Source organism: Mytilus trossulus, chromosome 5 (assembly GCF_036588685.1).
Source record: "Mytilus trossulus isolate FHL-02 chromosome 5, PNRI_Mtr1.1.1.hap1, whole genome shotgun sequence".
NCBI classification, from domain to species: Eukaryota; Metazoa; Mollusca; class Bivalvia; order Mytilida; family Mytilidae; genus Mytilus; species Mytilus trossulus.
In genome coordinates, this window is record NC_086377.1 from 12,672,660 (window position 1) to 12,686,978 (window position 14,319).

General features: G+C 33.9%; 1 protein-coding gene across 1 annotated transcript; it reads right to left on the minus strand.

The window, feature by feature from the left end:
* Positions 1 to 467: 467 nt before the first annotated feature.
* LOC134717607 (NXPE family member 2-like) lies at positions 468 to 12,264 on the minus strand. The gene is made up of 5 exons (XM_063580101.1): positions 12,232 to 12,264; positions 10,421 to 10,452; positions 7,480 to 8,196; positions 3,481 to 3,530; positions 468 to 1,255 (listed from the first exon to the last, which is right to left on the minus strand). Exons 1-5 carry the CDS (start codon positions 12,262 to 12,264, stop codon positions 468 to 470), a joined length of 1,620 nt encoding a protein of 539 aa, XP_063436171.1.
* Positions 12,265 to 14,319: the final 2,055 nt, after the last annotated feature.

Consider the following 14,319-nt stretch of genomic DNA (forward strand, 5'->3'; position numbering starts at 1 on the left):
CACAAACTTCAATTCCATAAGCGTAAATTTATGACTTGGATGAAAGGTCGTCACATTGACAATTATACCACATCTTATCTATATGTAGGGTACTTTTGATAAGGCTTATAAACACCAACTCAAACTACCAGCTCACCGGTTAATCGGTCGAACTATTATCCTAATGACCGGTTAGGAAAATGTGTACAATTTGACAACACAAATAAATAAAATAAATGATAAGGTGTATGACAAAGCGATACCTAAAAAAGAAAACACAAACGTATCTAAGTAAACCAGTAATCGGTTGAGTGTCTGGGATATTTGTTGCATTTTGAATTTGCATCTAAATGAGCAATTTATTTAACAAAAAATATATGATTGGCAATATTTGTTGAAAATTGCAATGTCTCTAACAGGATAACATTTTATTCACAATTGTTTAAATTTCTAATATCACATTGAGAATAGTTTATAAGTTAACAATATTAACACATATAAGATAGTAACTCATGAACCATGTAATGAATTACATCATTGCCGGGATGCATTCCATTACTTTCGGAACCAACTGTGATATCCCATTCATTTAAATACACAACCTTATGTTTGATATCGTCAAAAATCTGGAATAACAATTTATCCTGCAAATGTCTGACGAAATCATATGGAACACCTTCATCATTCTTAATGTTATGCGGACCTTTAATGAATATTTTAGCGCCTGGAATACGATCCAAAAATTGAATTATAGCATCTTTAGCGTTCCTTACATGTTCTTCATAGACTGATAATGGAGCCATAGCTAAATGTACATACCAATGCAATACTATGATCGGATTTTTAGAACGTATGTTTTTGAAGTGATGTCTTGCAGGTTTAAAATCGTTTATCGTCACATTAGGTCTATAGGTGAAAAATGGGAACTCGTGCGCATTCCACCTGACAGTAATATTGTGTATCTTATTTTTACTAAGAGCTTTCATTGGTTGGTGATAACCTCGTAGAGCATCTGACTTCCGACTACTCACGAGGTCAAGATTTAAAATTTCAACCGTTTTCATAAGCCATTGTCGCAGTGTGGAATCTCCAAACATGTAAATCTCCCTGTTTTGAAGACAAGATGTATACTTATTGTTAAATTTTTCAACTTTGTTTTGGCATAAGAGATTGTGCCAAATTCTATTATAAAAATATCCCAGTGGTGATGATCTGCTCCAGGTAACTGCACCATTAACGTCTCTACACAAGTACTTTGGAGGATATATGGTTTTATCTGAAACACAAACGTAAACAAATAGTTATTTAAAATATTTGATGAATTTTAATCCAACGGCAAACAAATAACGCAAGGAATCATAATTATACTAAAATAGAAAAAGGCCAATCAAACTCACAAATTTTCAAAATATTACAGTCACTCTTTATAATCAATTCCAAATTCCATGTTTATATAGTTGAAAAACGTTGATGATTTCACGGTCACATGACATAATTTTGTGTATAAGCATCCTAAATTAAATAATTGACAAATACCACAAAGACAAATTAAACCGAAAAAGTTCTCTTATTTTCATTACGATTTTACTAGAAACGAATAGAAACATATTTGAAACGTGTAATTGAGAGCAGAAACATAAAATACCCCAAAAATTAACTACTTTAAGTGATAATAACAAAATTTCTATGATAATGAACGATTTAAAAATGTCTTGTCAGTATACTTCCATACCAAATATAGCTTCTCAGAATCAAAACGTCTTAATAATCATATTATACAGTCACATCTAGGGCTGTAATTGACAAGATTGATAGTTTTTGAAAGGATCGTACATTTTTGTTGACGTTAGGTGTGTGAAAATTTGTTTGGTAGAGAAATAGCTTGTCCATCCGTACTTGTTTCCGAAATAAATAAATTCCGGATGATAAATTTAGTATCCATGGATTGCCTGGATAAAAGAAAACGTATACCAATGAAACAATAGGGAAGGGAACGATGATAATTGATTTCAGGGTCAATCAGAAAAGGTCAGGGTCACTTCTTTAATGGTTCGATTGGTAACTTGAGTTTCCCCTTGCCTCTTTGAAATGAAGCGTACACAAATGGAAGATATAGAGGGTAAAGGCGTGTTAATTTTGAAGTAAATAGGCCACTGCAACATATAGCAAACAAGAATGTGTCCACAGTACACGGATGCTCCACTCGCACTTTCATTTTCTATGTTTAGTGGACCGTGAAATTGGAATAATTTCTCTAATTTGGCATTAAAATTAGAATGATGTTATCAAAGGAAACATGTACACTAAATTTCAAGTTGATTGGACTTCTACTTTATCAAAAACTACCTTCACCAAAAACTTTAACCTGAAATTTGCACTATCATTTTCTATGTTTAGTGAACCGTAAAATTGGGGTAAAAACTCTTATTTGGCTTCCAAATTAGAAAGATCATATCATAGGGCACATGTACATTAAGTTTCAAGTTGATTGGACTTCAACTTCATCAAAAACTACCTTGACCAAAAACTTTAACGTGAAGCGGGACAGACGGACGAACGGATGCACAGCCCAGAAAACATAATGCCCCTCTACTGCCGTAGGTGGGGCATAAAAAAGAAATTGGATAAATGGTATCCAGATGGTTTCGTCTGTTTCCTTACTTGATTGAGATAACACTTTGACAGATAGAACAAATATGGAACGAGGAAACTAAATGATTTTGAGTTCAAAGGTCAGGGTCATTGTTATTAAAATTGGTTTTCTAAATGATGTGCCAATTTATTAATTTTAGACCGTACAACTGATACAATTCATGAATAAGTTCATGCTTAATTACGACAAATACAATAATTTCAACATTGCAATTGTGAACTTTCGATTTGTGAAATGGTATTTTTCAACCTATGAACTGTTACTGTCACGTTAGTATCTTCTGGCATTTTTTCTATCAGATATGCTCAGGCATTGTCCTATCAGAGCCTTTTATAGCTGACTATGCTGTATGGGCTTTGCTCATTGTTGAAGGCCGTACGGTGACCTATAGTTGTTAATTTTTGTCATTTTGGTCTTTTGTGGATAGTTGTCTCATTGGCAATCATACCACATCTTCTTGTTTATATCAATACAAACAACATCATGATATCAAAAATGTAGATTGAATGAGAGCGAGTGCGTAAAAACATTCGATTTTACACGGTACAACCATTACACCAACATCCTAAATCATCATAGAGCATCCTAGAGCATCCTAGAGCATCATAGAGCATCATAGAGCATCATAGAGCATCCTAGAGCATCCTAGAGCATCATAGAGCATCCTAGAGCATCCTAGAGCATCCTAGAGCATCATAGAGCATCCTAGAGCATCCTAGAGCATCATAGAGCATCCTAGAGCATCATAGAGCATCCGTATCCTTAGTTTTACTGAAATAACTTAATGATTAGGTTATTTTACTCAAAAAGTTTCTTGCTATAGCCACTGTCTTATATATATATCTTACCTCCATGTACATCCACTTTAATTTCTTTTATGATTTTATTACTCGTAGAACTGCAAGTATAAAAACATTTTGATTTTATATTTAAAAAACAATTAATACTAAAATGTCTACGTCAAATAATACCAAGAGCAACAGACAATATTCGGATCGTCCATGAATATATCCAACCAATCATATTCATATACAAAATTAATTATTAAGGATGTTCGCTGCTCAGTTTCAAAATAAATAACTTTTAATAAAACTAGTATGTATTGATAGGGAACAAATTGAGGAATCAAAAAAGAAAAAAAAATGTAAAGGAGTCATGTATAAAAAAGAAGATGTGGTATGATTGTCAATGAGACAACTATCCATGTGCTTGTTTTCAAGATATCAGCCATTGGAATTTTGGCGGGAAAATGTTCTCTCTGATTTTTCATAGCTTTATCATTGGCCAGTTAAAGTTCCCATATACTATTAAAAATGACTATTAATTATACATGTGAAGATTTATAAAAAGAAAAATAGGGGTATTTCTTGTGCGAGGTTAGCAGCCGGTTCGCTACTGACACATGCAAATATGTATTTCTTGTGTGAGGTTAGCAGCCGGTTCGCTACTGATACATGTAACCAGGTATTAATTGTGTAAGGTTAGCAGCCTTCTCGTTACTGAAACATGTAACCATGTATTGCTAGTGAGAAGTCAGCAACCGGTGTGTATTTGAAACATGTAACCATGTATTAATTGTGTGATGTTAGCAGCCTTCTCGTTACTGAAACATGTAACCATGTATTGCTAGTGAGAAGTCAGCAACCGGTGTGTATTTGAAACATGTAACCATGTATTAATTGTGTGATGTTAGCAGCCGGTTCATTACTGACACTTGTAACAATGTATTGATTGTATGAGATAAGCAGCCAGTTTGTTACTGAAACATGTAACTATGTATTGCTTGTGTGATGTTAGCAGCCGGTTTGTTACTGACACTTATAACCATGAATTGCTTGTGTGAGGTTAGCAGTCGGTTCGTTACTGACACTTGTAACCATGCATTACTTGTGTGAGGTAAGCAGTCGCTTTATTACTGAAACATGTAACCATGTATTGATTGTGTGAGGTTAGCAGCCGGATTGTTACTGAAACATTTAACCATGTATTGCTTGTGTGAGGTTAGCAGCCGGTTTGTTTCTAAAACATGTACCATGTATTGCTTGTGTGAGGTTAGTAGCCGGTTTCTTTCTAAAACATGTAACCATGTATTGCTTGTGTGAGGTTAGCAGCCGGATTGTTACTGACACATGTAACTAGGTATTGCTTGTGTGGTTAGCAGCCGGTTCATTACTGAAATATGTAACCATGCATTGCTTGCGTGAGGTTAGCAGCCAGTTCGTTACTGACACATGTAACCAGGCATTGCTTGTGTGAGGTTAACAGCCGGATTGTTACTGAAACATGTAACTATGTATTGCTTGTGTGAGGTAAGCAGCCGGTTTTTTACTGAAACATGTAACCATTAATGGCTTGTTTTAGGTAAGCAGCCGGTTTGTTACTGACACATGTAACTAGGTATTGCTTGTGTGGTTAGCAGCCGATTGGCTACTGAATCATGTAACCATGTATTGCTTGTTAGAGATTAGCAGCCGGTTCGTTACTGAAACATGTAACCATGTTTTAATTGTGTGAGGTTAGCAGACGGTTTGTTACTGAAACATGGAACCATGTATTGCTTGTGTGAGGTCAGCAGCCGGTTCGTTTCTGACACATGTAACCAGGTATTGCTTGTGTGAGGTCAGCAGCTGGTTTATTACTTACATATGTAACCATGTATTGCTTGTGTGGGGTTAGCAGCCGGTTCGTTACTGACACTTGTAACCAGGTATTGCTTTTATGAGGTTAGCAGCCGGATCGTTACTGACAATTGTTACCACGTATTGCTTGTATGAGGTTAGCAGCCGGGTTGTTACTGAAACATGTAACCCTGTATTGCTGGTGTGAGGTTAGCAGCTGGTTCTTTACTGAAACATGTAAGCATAAATGGCTTGTTTTAGGTTAGCAGCCGGTTTGTTACTGAAACATGTTACCATGTATTGCTTGTGTGAGGTTAGCAACCGGTTAGTTACTGACACATGTTAATTTGTATTTCTTGTTTGAGGTTAGCAGCCGGTTCGCTTCTGAATCATGTAACCATGTATTATTGCTTGTTAGAGATTAGCAGCCGGTTCGTTACTGAAACAGGTAACCATGTATTGCTTGTGTGAGGTAAGAGGCCTGTTCTTTATTCGTTATTCAATATCTTACTGGCTTAAAGCAGTCGGTTCGATATTCACATTTTCGTAGCTGATTATAATATAAAATAAAATAAAATTTGTAAGGGTTCCGCGGAACCCAGTGTCTCGCCTTTTTTTGCTGTAAATCGCAGGCTCAACAACAATGAGGAAAAAAATCAATAAAAATATTCCTCTTGTTACTATTTTATGATTGTAAGAAAATCTAAGTCCATTTATAAGTAAATTACAGAAAAAACAGAGTAATCTTTTTTCAAACTTTACTTCTGGATACAATCTTATGATCATAAATAAGCTTCTGTCCAAGTTTGGTACAAACCTAGGATAGTTTAAGAAAGTTATTAAAATTTTAAAAACTTTAACCACAGAGTGAATGTAATGGTTCCCCGCAGAAAATCTAAGTCCATTTAAAAGTAAAATATTGAAAAAAATGGATTTATTTATTTACAAAATTTACTTCTGGATACTATCTTATGATCATAAACAAGCTTCTGTCCAAGTTTGGTACAAACCTAGGATAGTTTAAGAAAGTTATTAAAATTCTGAAAACTTTAACCACAGAGTGAATGTTTTGTTTCTCCGCAGAAAAAACTAAGTCCATTTATAAGTAAAATATGAGAAAAATGGAATTTTATTTTTACAAATATTACTTCTGGATATTATCTTATGATCATAAACAAGCTTCTGTCCAAGTTTGGTACAAACCCAGGATAGTTTGAGAAAGTTATTAAAATTCTAAAAACTTTAACCACAGAGTGAATGTTTTGTTTCCCCGCAGAAAAAACTAAGTCCATTTATAGTAAAATACGGAAAAAATGGAATTTTATTTTTACAAAATTTACTTCTGGATATTATCTTATGATCATAAACAAGCTTCTGTCAAAGTTTGGTAGAAATCCAGTGTAGTTTAAGAAAGTTATTAAAATTTCAAAAACTTTAACCACAGAGTGAATATTTGTTGACGCCGCCGACGACGGAATGTAGGATCGCTTAGTCTCGCTTTTTCGACTAAAGTCGAAGGCTCGACAAAAATCGATAACATTAGAAGCCTGATTGTTGTAGTTATTTATCGAATTCCGAATAACGAACCGAATGCTAACTTTACATTTGTTATTGACACAAGCAATACAAAAAATAATAATGGTATATGAGATATATTTAGAAACAAGTACTTAATTATTTTTATTATGATTGGGTTGCTGTCTGCTTGACTAATATCCATATCTCTATTAGTGCATAGAAATTTTTAGACGCACTTAAATTAACACTAGTCATGACTTGACTTGTAAGTTCATGTCATTTGAACTGAAATTAAAATGAAAAATAAAACGTGTTTTCCACAACAACCAGCCTTAATAATCATATTATTAGTAATACAATATATCTGCGTAATTAAAAGAAGATAAATCATGTATCGAACATGTTCTTAAGGTGGTACCTAACACTACAGGGAGATAACTCTGACAAATCGGCTAAATGTTTTAATTACGTTGCGTTGTTAGGGGAATATTAAGATTCGCAAAGATCAAAAAAAGTATTTGTCAAACTGCTATCTATCCAACCAATGTTTCCCGAGATAGTAATTGGTTCAGGTTTGCGGAAATTTTTATATTTTTTTAAAAGGGTCAAATTAAATATTTTGTCAAAATTTTATGATAATTAAACGAGCCAAATTAAGTTTAGTCAAGCTGTTGGGTACCACCTTAATATATAAAAATAAAATGTAATTACCTTATGAAGTGCTTTTGTGTCTTTGTAAATGTCGGTACGGTCATATCTCCAACGTGGGCATACCAGTCTGAACAATTGAACCCGGGTTCATCTGGTAATGAACAGAAAAACCGCATTCCATAATTTAAAGATGTAAAGTCACAGATGTCATGGTTTGTCCGTGTGTGAATTCCACAGATACCTTTAGCAGTTTCTCCCCGAGCATTCTTAAAAATTCCTTTTAAAGTCCGCAACATTCCATTCTTGTATATGTAGTTAACAAAAAGTCCAATTGATTCTTTCGGAAATGACAATGACATTTTGATGTTCGGAGATCCGCTCCATAATGCCTTTATCACTCCAATGTACGTCCCATTACTATGATCCACAACATATCCCGCTGAACCTGCGCCTCTCCGTTTCTCGGACATCCAAATCTTTATAAATTCACCACCATCAGTTACTACGTCACCGTGTTTATTATGGAGGATTATTCTAAGTGTTATAATATCACCAGTAGTGAACGTAGCTGATTTATTGTTTATAATTTCTACAGTAGATTTTGGCAAATAAACAAGAGATTTATTGAAATCTGAGTTTGTATACTTCATATATCGTTTATAACACTTGAAGTCAGTGGCCATGAATGTTCCAACTTCTTTTTTGTATACAGATCTTGCAATCTGTTTGTGTACACTACTTGCATTCTTTTTGTTTACAGAACTTGCAGACGGACAGCTGAAATTATCACCATAATATATTATATAGCATACATGTTAAATTAAATGAGAACGTTATGACAGGGAGCAAAGTTATAGAAAGATAAATGCAGAATTATGTTTGCACGCAGAAAGTTAAAAAGAAAGATTTCTCATTTAGATTGCAAAAGGACATACACATACAAAAATGAATGCTTATATGTACATACTAACTATTAAAATCTCTATTTGTTATAATAACTGCACAACTGTAGATTTCAAACCAGACATCACGCGTGGTAAGGACCATCGCACTTCAACGTGAATATCGCACTCCAGAGTGGCCATCGCACTTAAACGTTACTATATCACATAAGCGTGACCATCGCACTTCAGCGTCCTCATCGCAACTCCGAGTTCTACAGAAATATAATGTATCAATTTTTCTTTTTAGGTTTTTAAAGTTATGGCTGTTATATTTCCTTTATTCTAACATTGTCTGTGCCTTACATAAAGATTTTCACTGCGTTCGAATTCCGCATTGAAAATACAATTGCAGTTAATGGATGTTTGATATTCTATTGGTTGCTTTTTTACTAACAATTTCTGTAATTCTACGAGATCTCAATAGGAATTTTACTATCGTCACTTTAGGTGGTACCTAACACTACAGGGAGATAACTCTGTGAAATTAGCTTACGTTTTAATTAAATTGCGTTGTTACATTAATATTAAGCTTCTCAATGATCAAAATTAGTGTTTGTCAAACTTCTATATAACCAGTGTGATTTTTTTTTGATAAATTGGTTGGTTCAAATATTTTGAAATTTTTATATTTTTGTCAAAAGGTCAAAGAAAATACTTTGTAAAAATTTTATTAAAATTAAACGAGCCAAATTAGTGAAGGTGTTGGGTACCACCTTAATAACTTTATTAATCACCGGAAACTGTCCCCAATTACTTTTTCTTTTTACTCTCTGGTGTACAGTTGTCTTATTTACAATCATACCAAATGTTCACATCAAAAGGTGCGCTTGAATTGCATAAGAATTAGTAAATTTTAGAATTCACCAGTTACGGTATTATACGAACCAGAACAACGTTGTCGTTGCAAGATGTAGTACATGTATTATGGCTGTACATATCAAAAACCACAAAACAACCTTCTTAGCTAATTTGATTGTATTGCAAAATCTGAAATATATATTGCATCAACTTGACCTAAGGTGATACGTTTTGGAAAAAAACAGTTTTGATTAAAATAAAAGTTAATTGTACATATATATTAATAAGGCCATTAGTTTTCTCGTTTGAATTGTTGTACATTGTCTTATCGGGGCCTTTTATAGCTTACTATGCGGTATGGGATTTGGGCATTGTTGAAGGCCGTACGGTGACCTATAGTTGTTAATGTCTGTGTCATTTTGGTCATTTGTGGATAGTTGTCTCATTGGCAATAATATCACATCTTCTTGTTTTATGTTATAACATTATTTTTTTTAAACCTGAGATACATATTAACATTCACATATACACGACTGGATGGTTCGTCAGTGCTGAGAAAACGCGGCAGATCCCAAACTTTATGTACAGAGGGAGGGGCTCCAGTCCAGCTTCAGTGATTCGCTATAAAATTAACCAAATTTGTTCAATAAAAAAGGGGAGACTGGACCCGCCTATGGAAATGCTGTTTTTCTTTGTTTGGTCAGGACAACGATACGCACCATTGAGATATATTCTTTATTGTATTGTTGAAGTCCTTTTTATATCAAGTTAACTAAATCTAATTTTGATATGATGTCCTCAGTTCGCTTTATAAACAGATGTTTGTTCTAATTAGCACAACATCTGTTTGACACATGCGTACAAACATACTGTGTACATTCTTGTTATTTTCCTTCTTTTCCTAGTTATATAAGTAATATAAATTTTAACTGCTTACATTAAAGAATATTAAAAATTGTTATTAAAACATTATATATATTTCCCTGTTATTTGTTTTTAAACGTATCAGATATGAAATGTACATAGTTCATGAGGCGAAAACGGGAACAGACAAAAGTTTGTACGTTTGTCTTTTTTGTATGCTTCAATCTATATAGCATGTGTAAACATATTTTATTAATTAGACTCACGTAAAAATAGGCATTTACATAATAATACAAATGAATAATTTATATGATCCAGAAACAAGCTGTTAGCTTAAATTAATCTTTAATTTCTTGAATAAAGTATATAAACTAGTAAGGAAATATTTAACTTACATCGCGTTGTTGTTTTGGATCTGCATTTTAAACTGAAAAATATAAAAATGCAAAAAATAAAAATAAATGATATACATAATATGGCACGTCAAACGTTTCAATGTTCAAATATTTTTTTATTAAAAGAAACAACATTCAAATTAATATGTTCAAAACTTGTTCAAATATATGCAGGACTCGGAGGTGCGTTGGGGACGATGAAGTGCGATGTTCTGCGCCAAGGTACGATGGTCAGATTCGCTGGAGTGTAAACAAAGTCCACAGTATATACTATGAATACTGATTTGAGTGTCTGGTTACAACTAAAGTGTTAAAACTAAATAACCATGTGGCATAAAAAATGTTTATAAATCATCAATCTTCTCACAAAAGAAATCAAAGTTACTCAACAAAGTTGTATGCACACAAAGTGGGTTTAGAAAAAGCAGAAGCACATACTAACAGTGTATTAGATTAGAGATTGACATCCAACAGAGCTTTTTGAAAAAGTTAGTCACTATAGGTATATTTATTGATCTCCAGAAAGCATTTGAGGTGGTCTGGAAACATGGTTTGTTATAAAAAAAAAATTAAACTAGGAATTAAACTGAGGAAACATGCATGCTTGCTTATGTAAGTGATTATCTTACTAATCGAACCATACGATTCAAAATTAATGACACATTTTCAGAAATATATATACTTCAAATGGAACGCCCCAAGGTAGCGGCATAAGTCCTACTCTTTTTAATATTATGATAAACGACCTTACAGACTGTATTAAAAATTGTGAAATGTCACAGTTTGCGGATGACGGAAATGTCACATTTTGCAGATGACTTATCCAAAGAACCAGATAGTGGAAAAAGTAGCTGTGCTTGTGTAATACTGGAATTCAAAATAAAAAAGGGTATAGACTTCAAAACATTTTGTCAGTATCTACATGTGAACTTATAGCAATATTCCATGCACTCAACTTACTGGATACACGATGTCATACCATTAAACGTTGTAATATTCGTTGATTGACTATCAGCTTTACAGGCAATACAGGGACCTCTATCAAAAGTCAAAAACCTAATTATTTATGGTATATACTACTGTATAACCACGCTACTAATACATAGATATAGGAAGATGTCATGTGGGGTGAGTGCCAATGAGACAACTCTCCTTCCAAATAACAATTTAAAAATTAAACCATTATAGGTTAAAGTACGGCCTTCAAAACGGAGCCTTGGCCCACACCGAACAACAAGCTATAAAGGGCCCCAAAATTACTAGTGTAAAACCATTCAAACGGGAAAACCAACGGTCTAATCTATATAAACAAAACGAGAAACGAGATATTCATTTAAAGGATCATAACCGTATTAAATTTACAAATTGGAATAAGGAATAAGAACAAAAAATAGATTAGAAAGTGCACAAAACTTACCCTAACTTCTTTAATAACATTAATAGCACACCACAAACACACCACAAACACGTGTTACAACAATAGTACATCCACACTCAGGTACAAAAACGTGATTTACGAACCAATCACCCAATCAAACACACGTGATTTACGAACCAATCACCCAATCAAACACACCAACATTTTCCTTGTTTGATTACATATGTAAACAACAACACTACAAGGTCAATTAAATAGTTCAACTGAGAGAAAAAAAAAAACACAGAAAGGGTAGATGATGCATGCAGATACTGTTGTTGTTTTTTCTTTACACATACTGTATATACCTGCCTTCCATCTTAAGGTTCATCATAACAAATGGACAAATATGGCCGTATTTTTACCTCAAAAACTACTCTGTGTACAGACTTACCTGTGCTGTTTGAAAAGCTTTAATGTCTAGCATCCACTAGATATATAAAAGTTAAATGCATTTTGTGTTTAAGAAAGATACAATCTTTCTTGGTTTTTGCTGGGCATTTTTTTTCCTTTCTTCTGAAGGTGCAAAAATAAACAAACACCTGCATTACTTTGATACTGTCCACTCACTGACTCAGATAAACTCTTTATCTCACCTATAGTTGTGAAGATACCTGCTGTCTATGGTCAATTAAGGACAATGAAAACAATACAAACCGGTTTTTTACCTGAGGGAGCATCTCATAGTTGTTCCACAATTAGTAAATTTTCATACCTTTTGGATGAAGGAAAAAAATGCCCATCAAAATGCAAAAGAGATTTTATCTTTCTGAAACACAAAATGGATTTAACTTTTTCATATCTAGTGGATGCTAGGCATTAAAACTTTCCCAACTTTACAGGTAAGTCTGTACTCAGAGTAATTTTTGGCATGTAAATACAGCCATACTTGTTCGTTTGTTATGATGAACCTTAAGAAATTACTACAACAAAAATTAATCAAGCACAAATAACATATTCCAAAGCTAGAAGTACTGATAGTCAGGGTGAAAATCTCAACAGATACCATCCAGCATATAGTTAGAAAAATAAGTGCCTTTACGACCTTATAAAATAGCAAACTTTTAAGCATATCGGTATTACTAGAATAGTCCCTTTAGCATTTAAGTTTAAAAATCCAACAAACGAAGTTTCTATACACAGTTTTCAATTTAGAGGCTAAAGCTACAACTTCCATTTAAAAAAAACAAAAAAAAACTTCTAAAACTTAACTTACATACAAATTCATTAAAAGTCGTATGCATTACTTGTAGACATGTAGACTATCGGTGTAAACCAGTGGCCGCCCCCAGTCGGACATGTTAGTCGTGACATACAGGGCATGAACTTATGTAGAAGTTTAACCCAGCTTGAAATATACGAAGCTTGAAGAACAGTGGAGTCAGCGAAAAGTCTACATCGATTGTACTCAAATGACAAAAAAGCCCGTACATTTCAATCTTTAACCCTTGTAATTAATTAAAAAGTAGAATGTCCCGTTTTTTTATAAAAAGGTTTTTTTTTGTATTCTATCTATACAATTTGGATTTTTAGGGGTATTATATCATGAAACAGTTATTGCATTTCGGGAGTTAGACATGGACTTGTTTGCCTTCCTGGTCCTCAGTCAGAGCACACGACGATGCCTTGGTCCAGGTGGCAATTAACCTACACTATCATGGTTTGTATCTTCCGCGGGATAGTGCGTATACACGACTCTCACAGGGCCACTGGCTGGGGGCGACAACTGATCAAACATAGTCTACTTATAGTATTCAAGAAAAACAATACGGGCTACGATCGGGCCAAGGAAGATGAACCGAATTCCATTGGAACAATTGATCGGCCTCTTCGATGCTAATTTCCAACTTTGGCGAGCCCTGCATTACATTAGATACGGAAAACTGTGTGTCTGTTCGTAAGCAAAGGTCTTCGAAATGGTCTTATCCCACTATGACCAGAAGCGATGAGTCGATCTCAAACAGTTTTTGTTAAAAGGCTGATCTATGCCAACCACTTTCTTTTTAGGATTGTATAGTATGCAATGGGTTTCCTTCTGACCAACCTTCATTATGCTTGATTTTCCCTAGCAAATGGTATAGGGGGGTCTTCTTTGTCTCGGAAGGTCTTTCACATCGTTTATTGCCTGATTTTATTTTTTTTTTATCTCAAAACGACTGTTAGTGAAATGGTGATGACAAACAATACGTGCAGTTGTTACAACGACATCTGTGCTTCTCTCAGGCTGATCTGCCATCTTGTTTAGAGGACCTATTACAAGGTGTCAATCACATAACTTTAAAAACATCTGTTTTTCTGTTTACGGGTACAGTAGCTGCAAGTGCAGATAAGAACTTATCGAGTCAATATTTATTGATTAAACTCAGGTGATACTTAAATAATGTTTAACTAGTTCTATTCAACCAAATTATATCACAAAAAAAATAAAGAGTGTTTTTTTTAATTTCAAGTTCAATTTGGTGCTGCAATACTTTTTTCCATG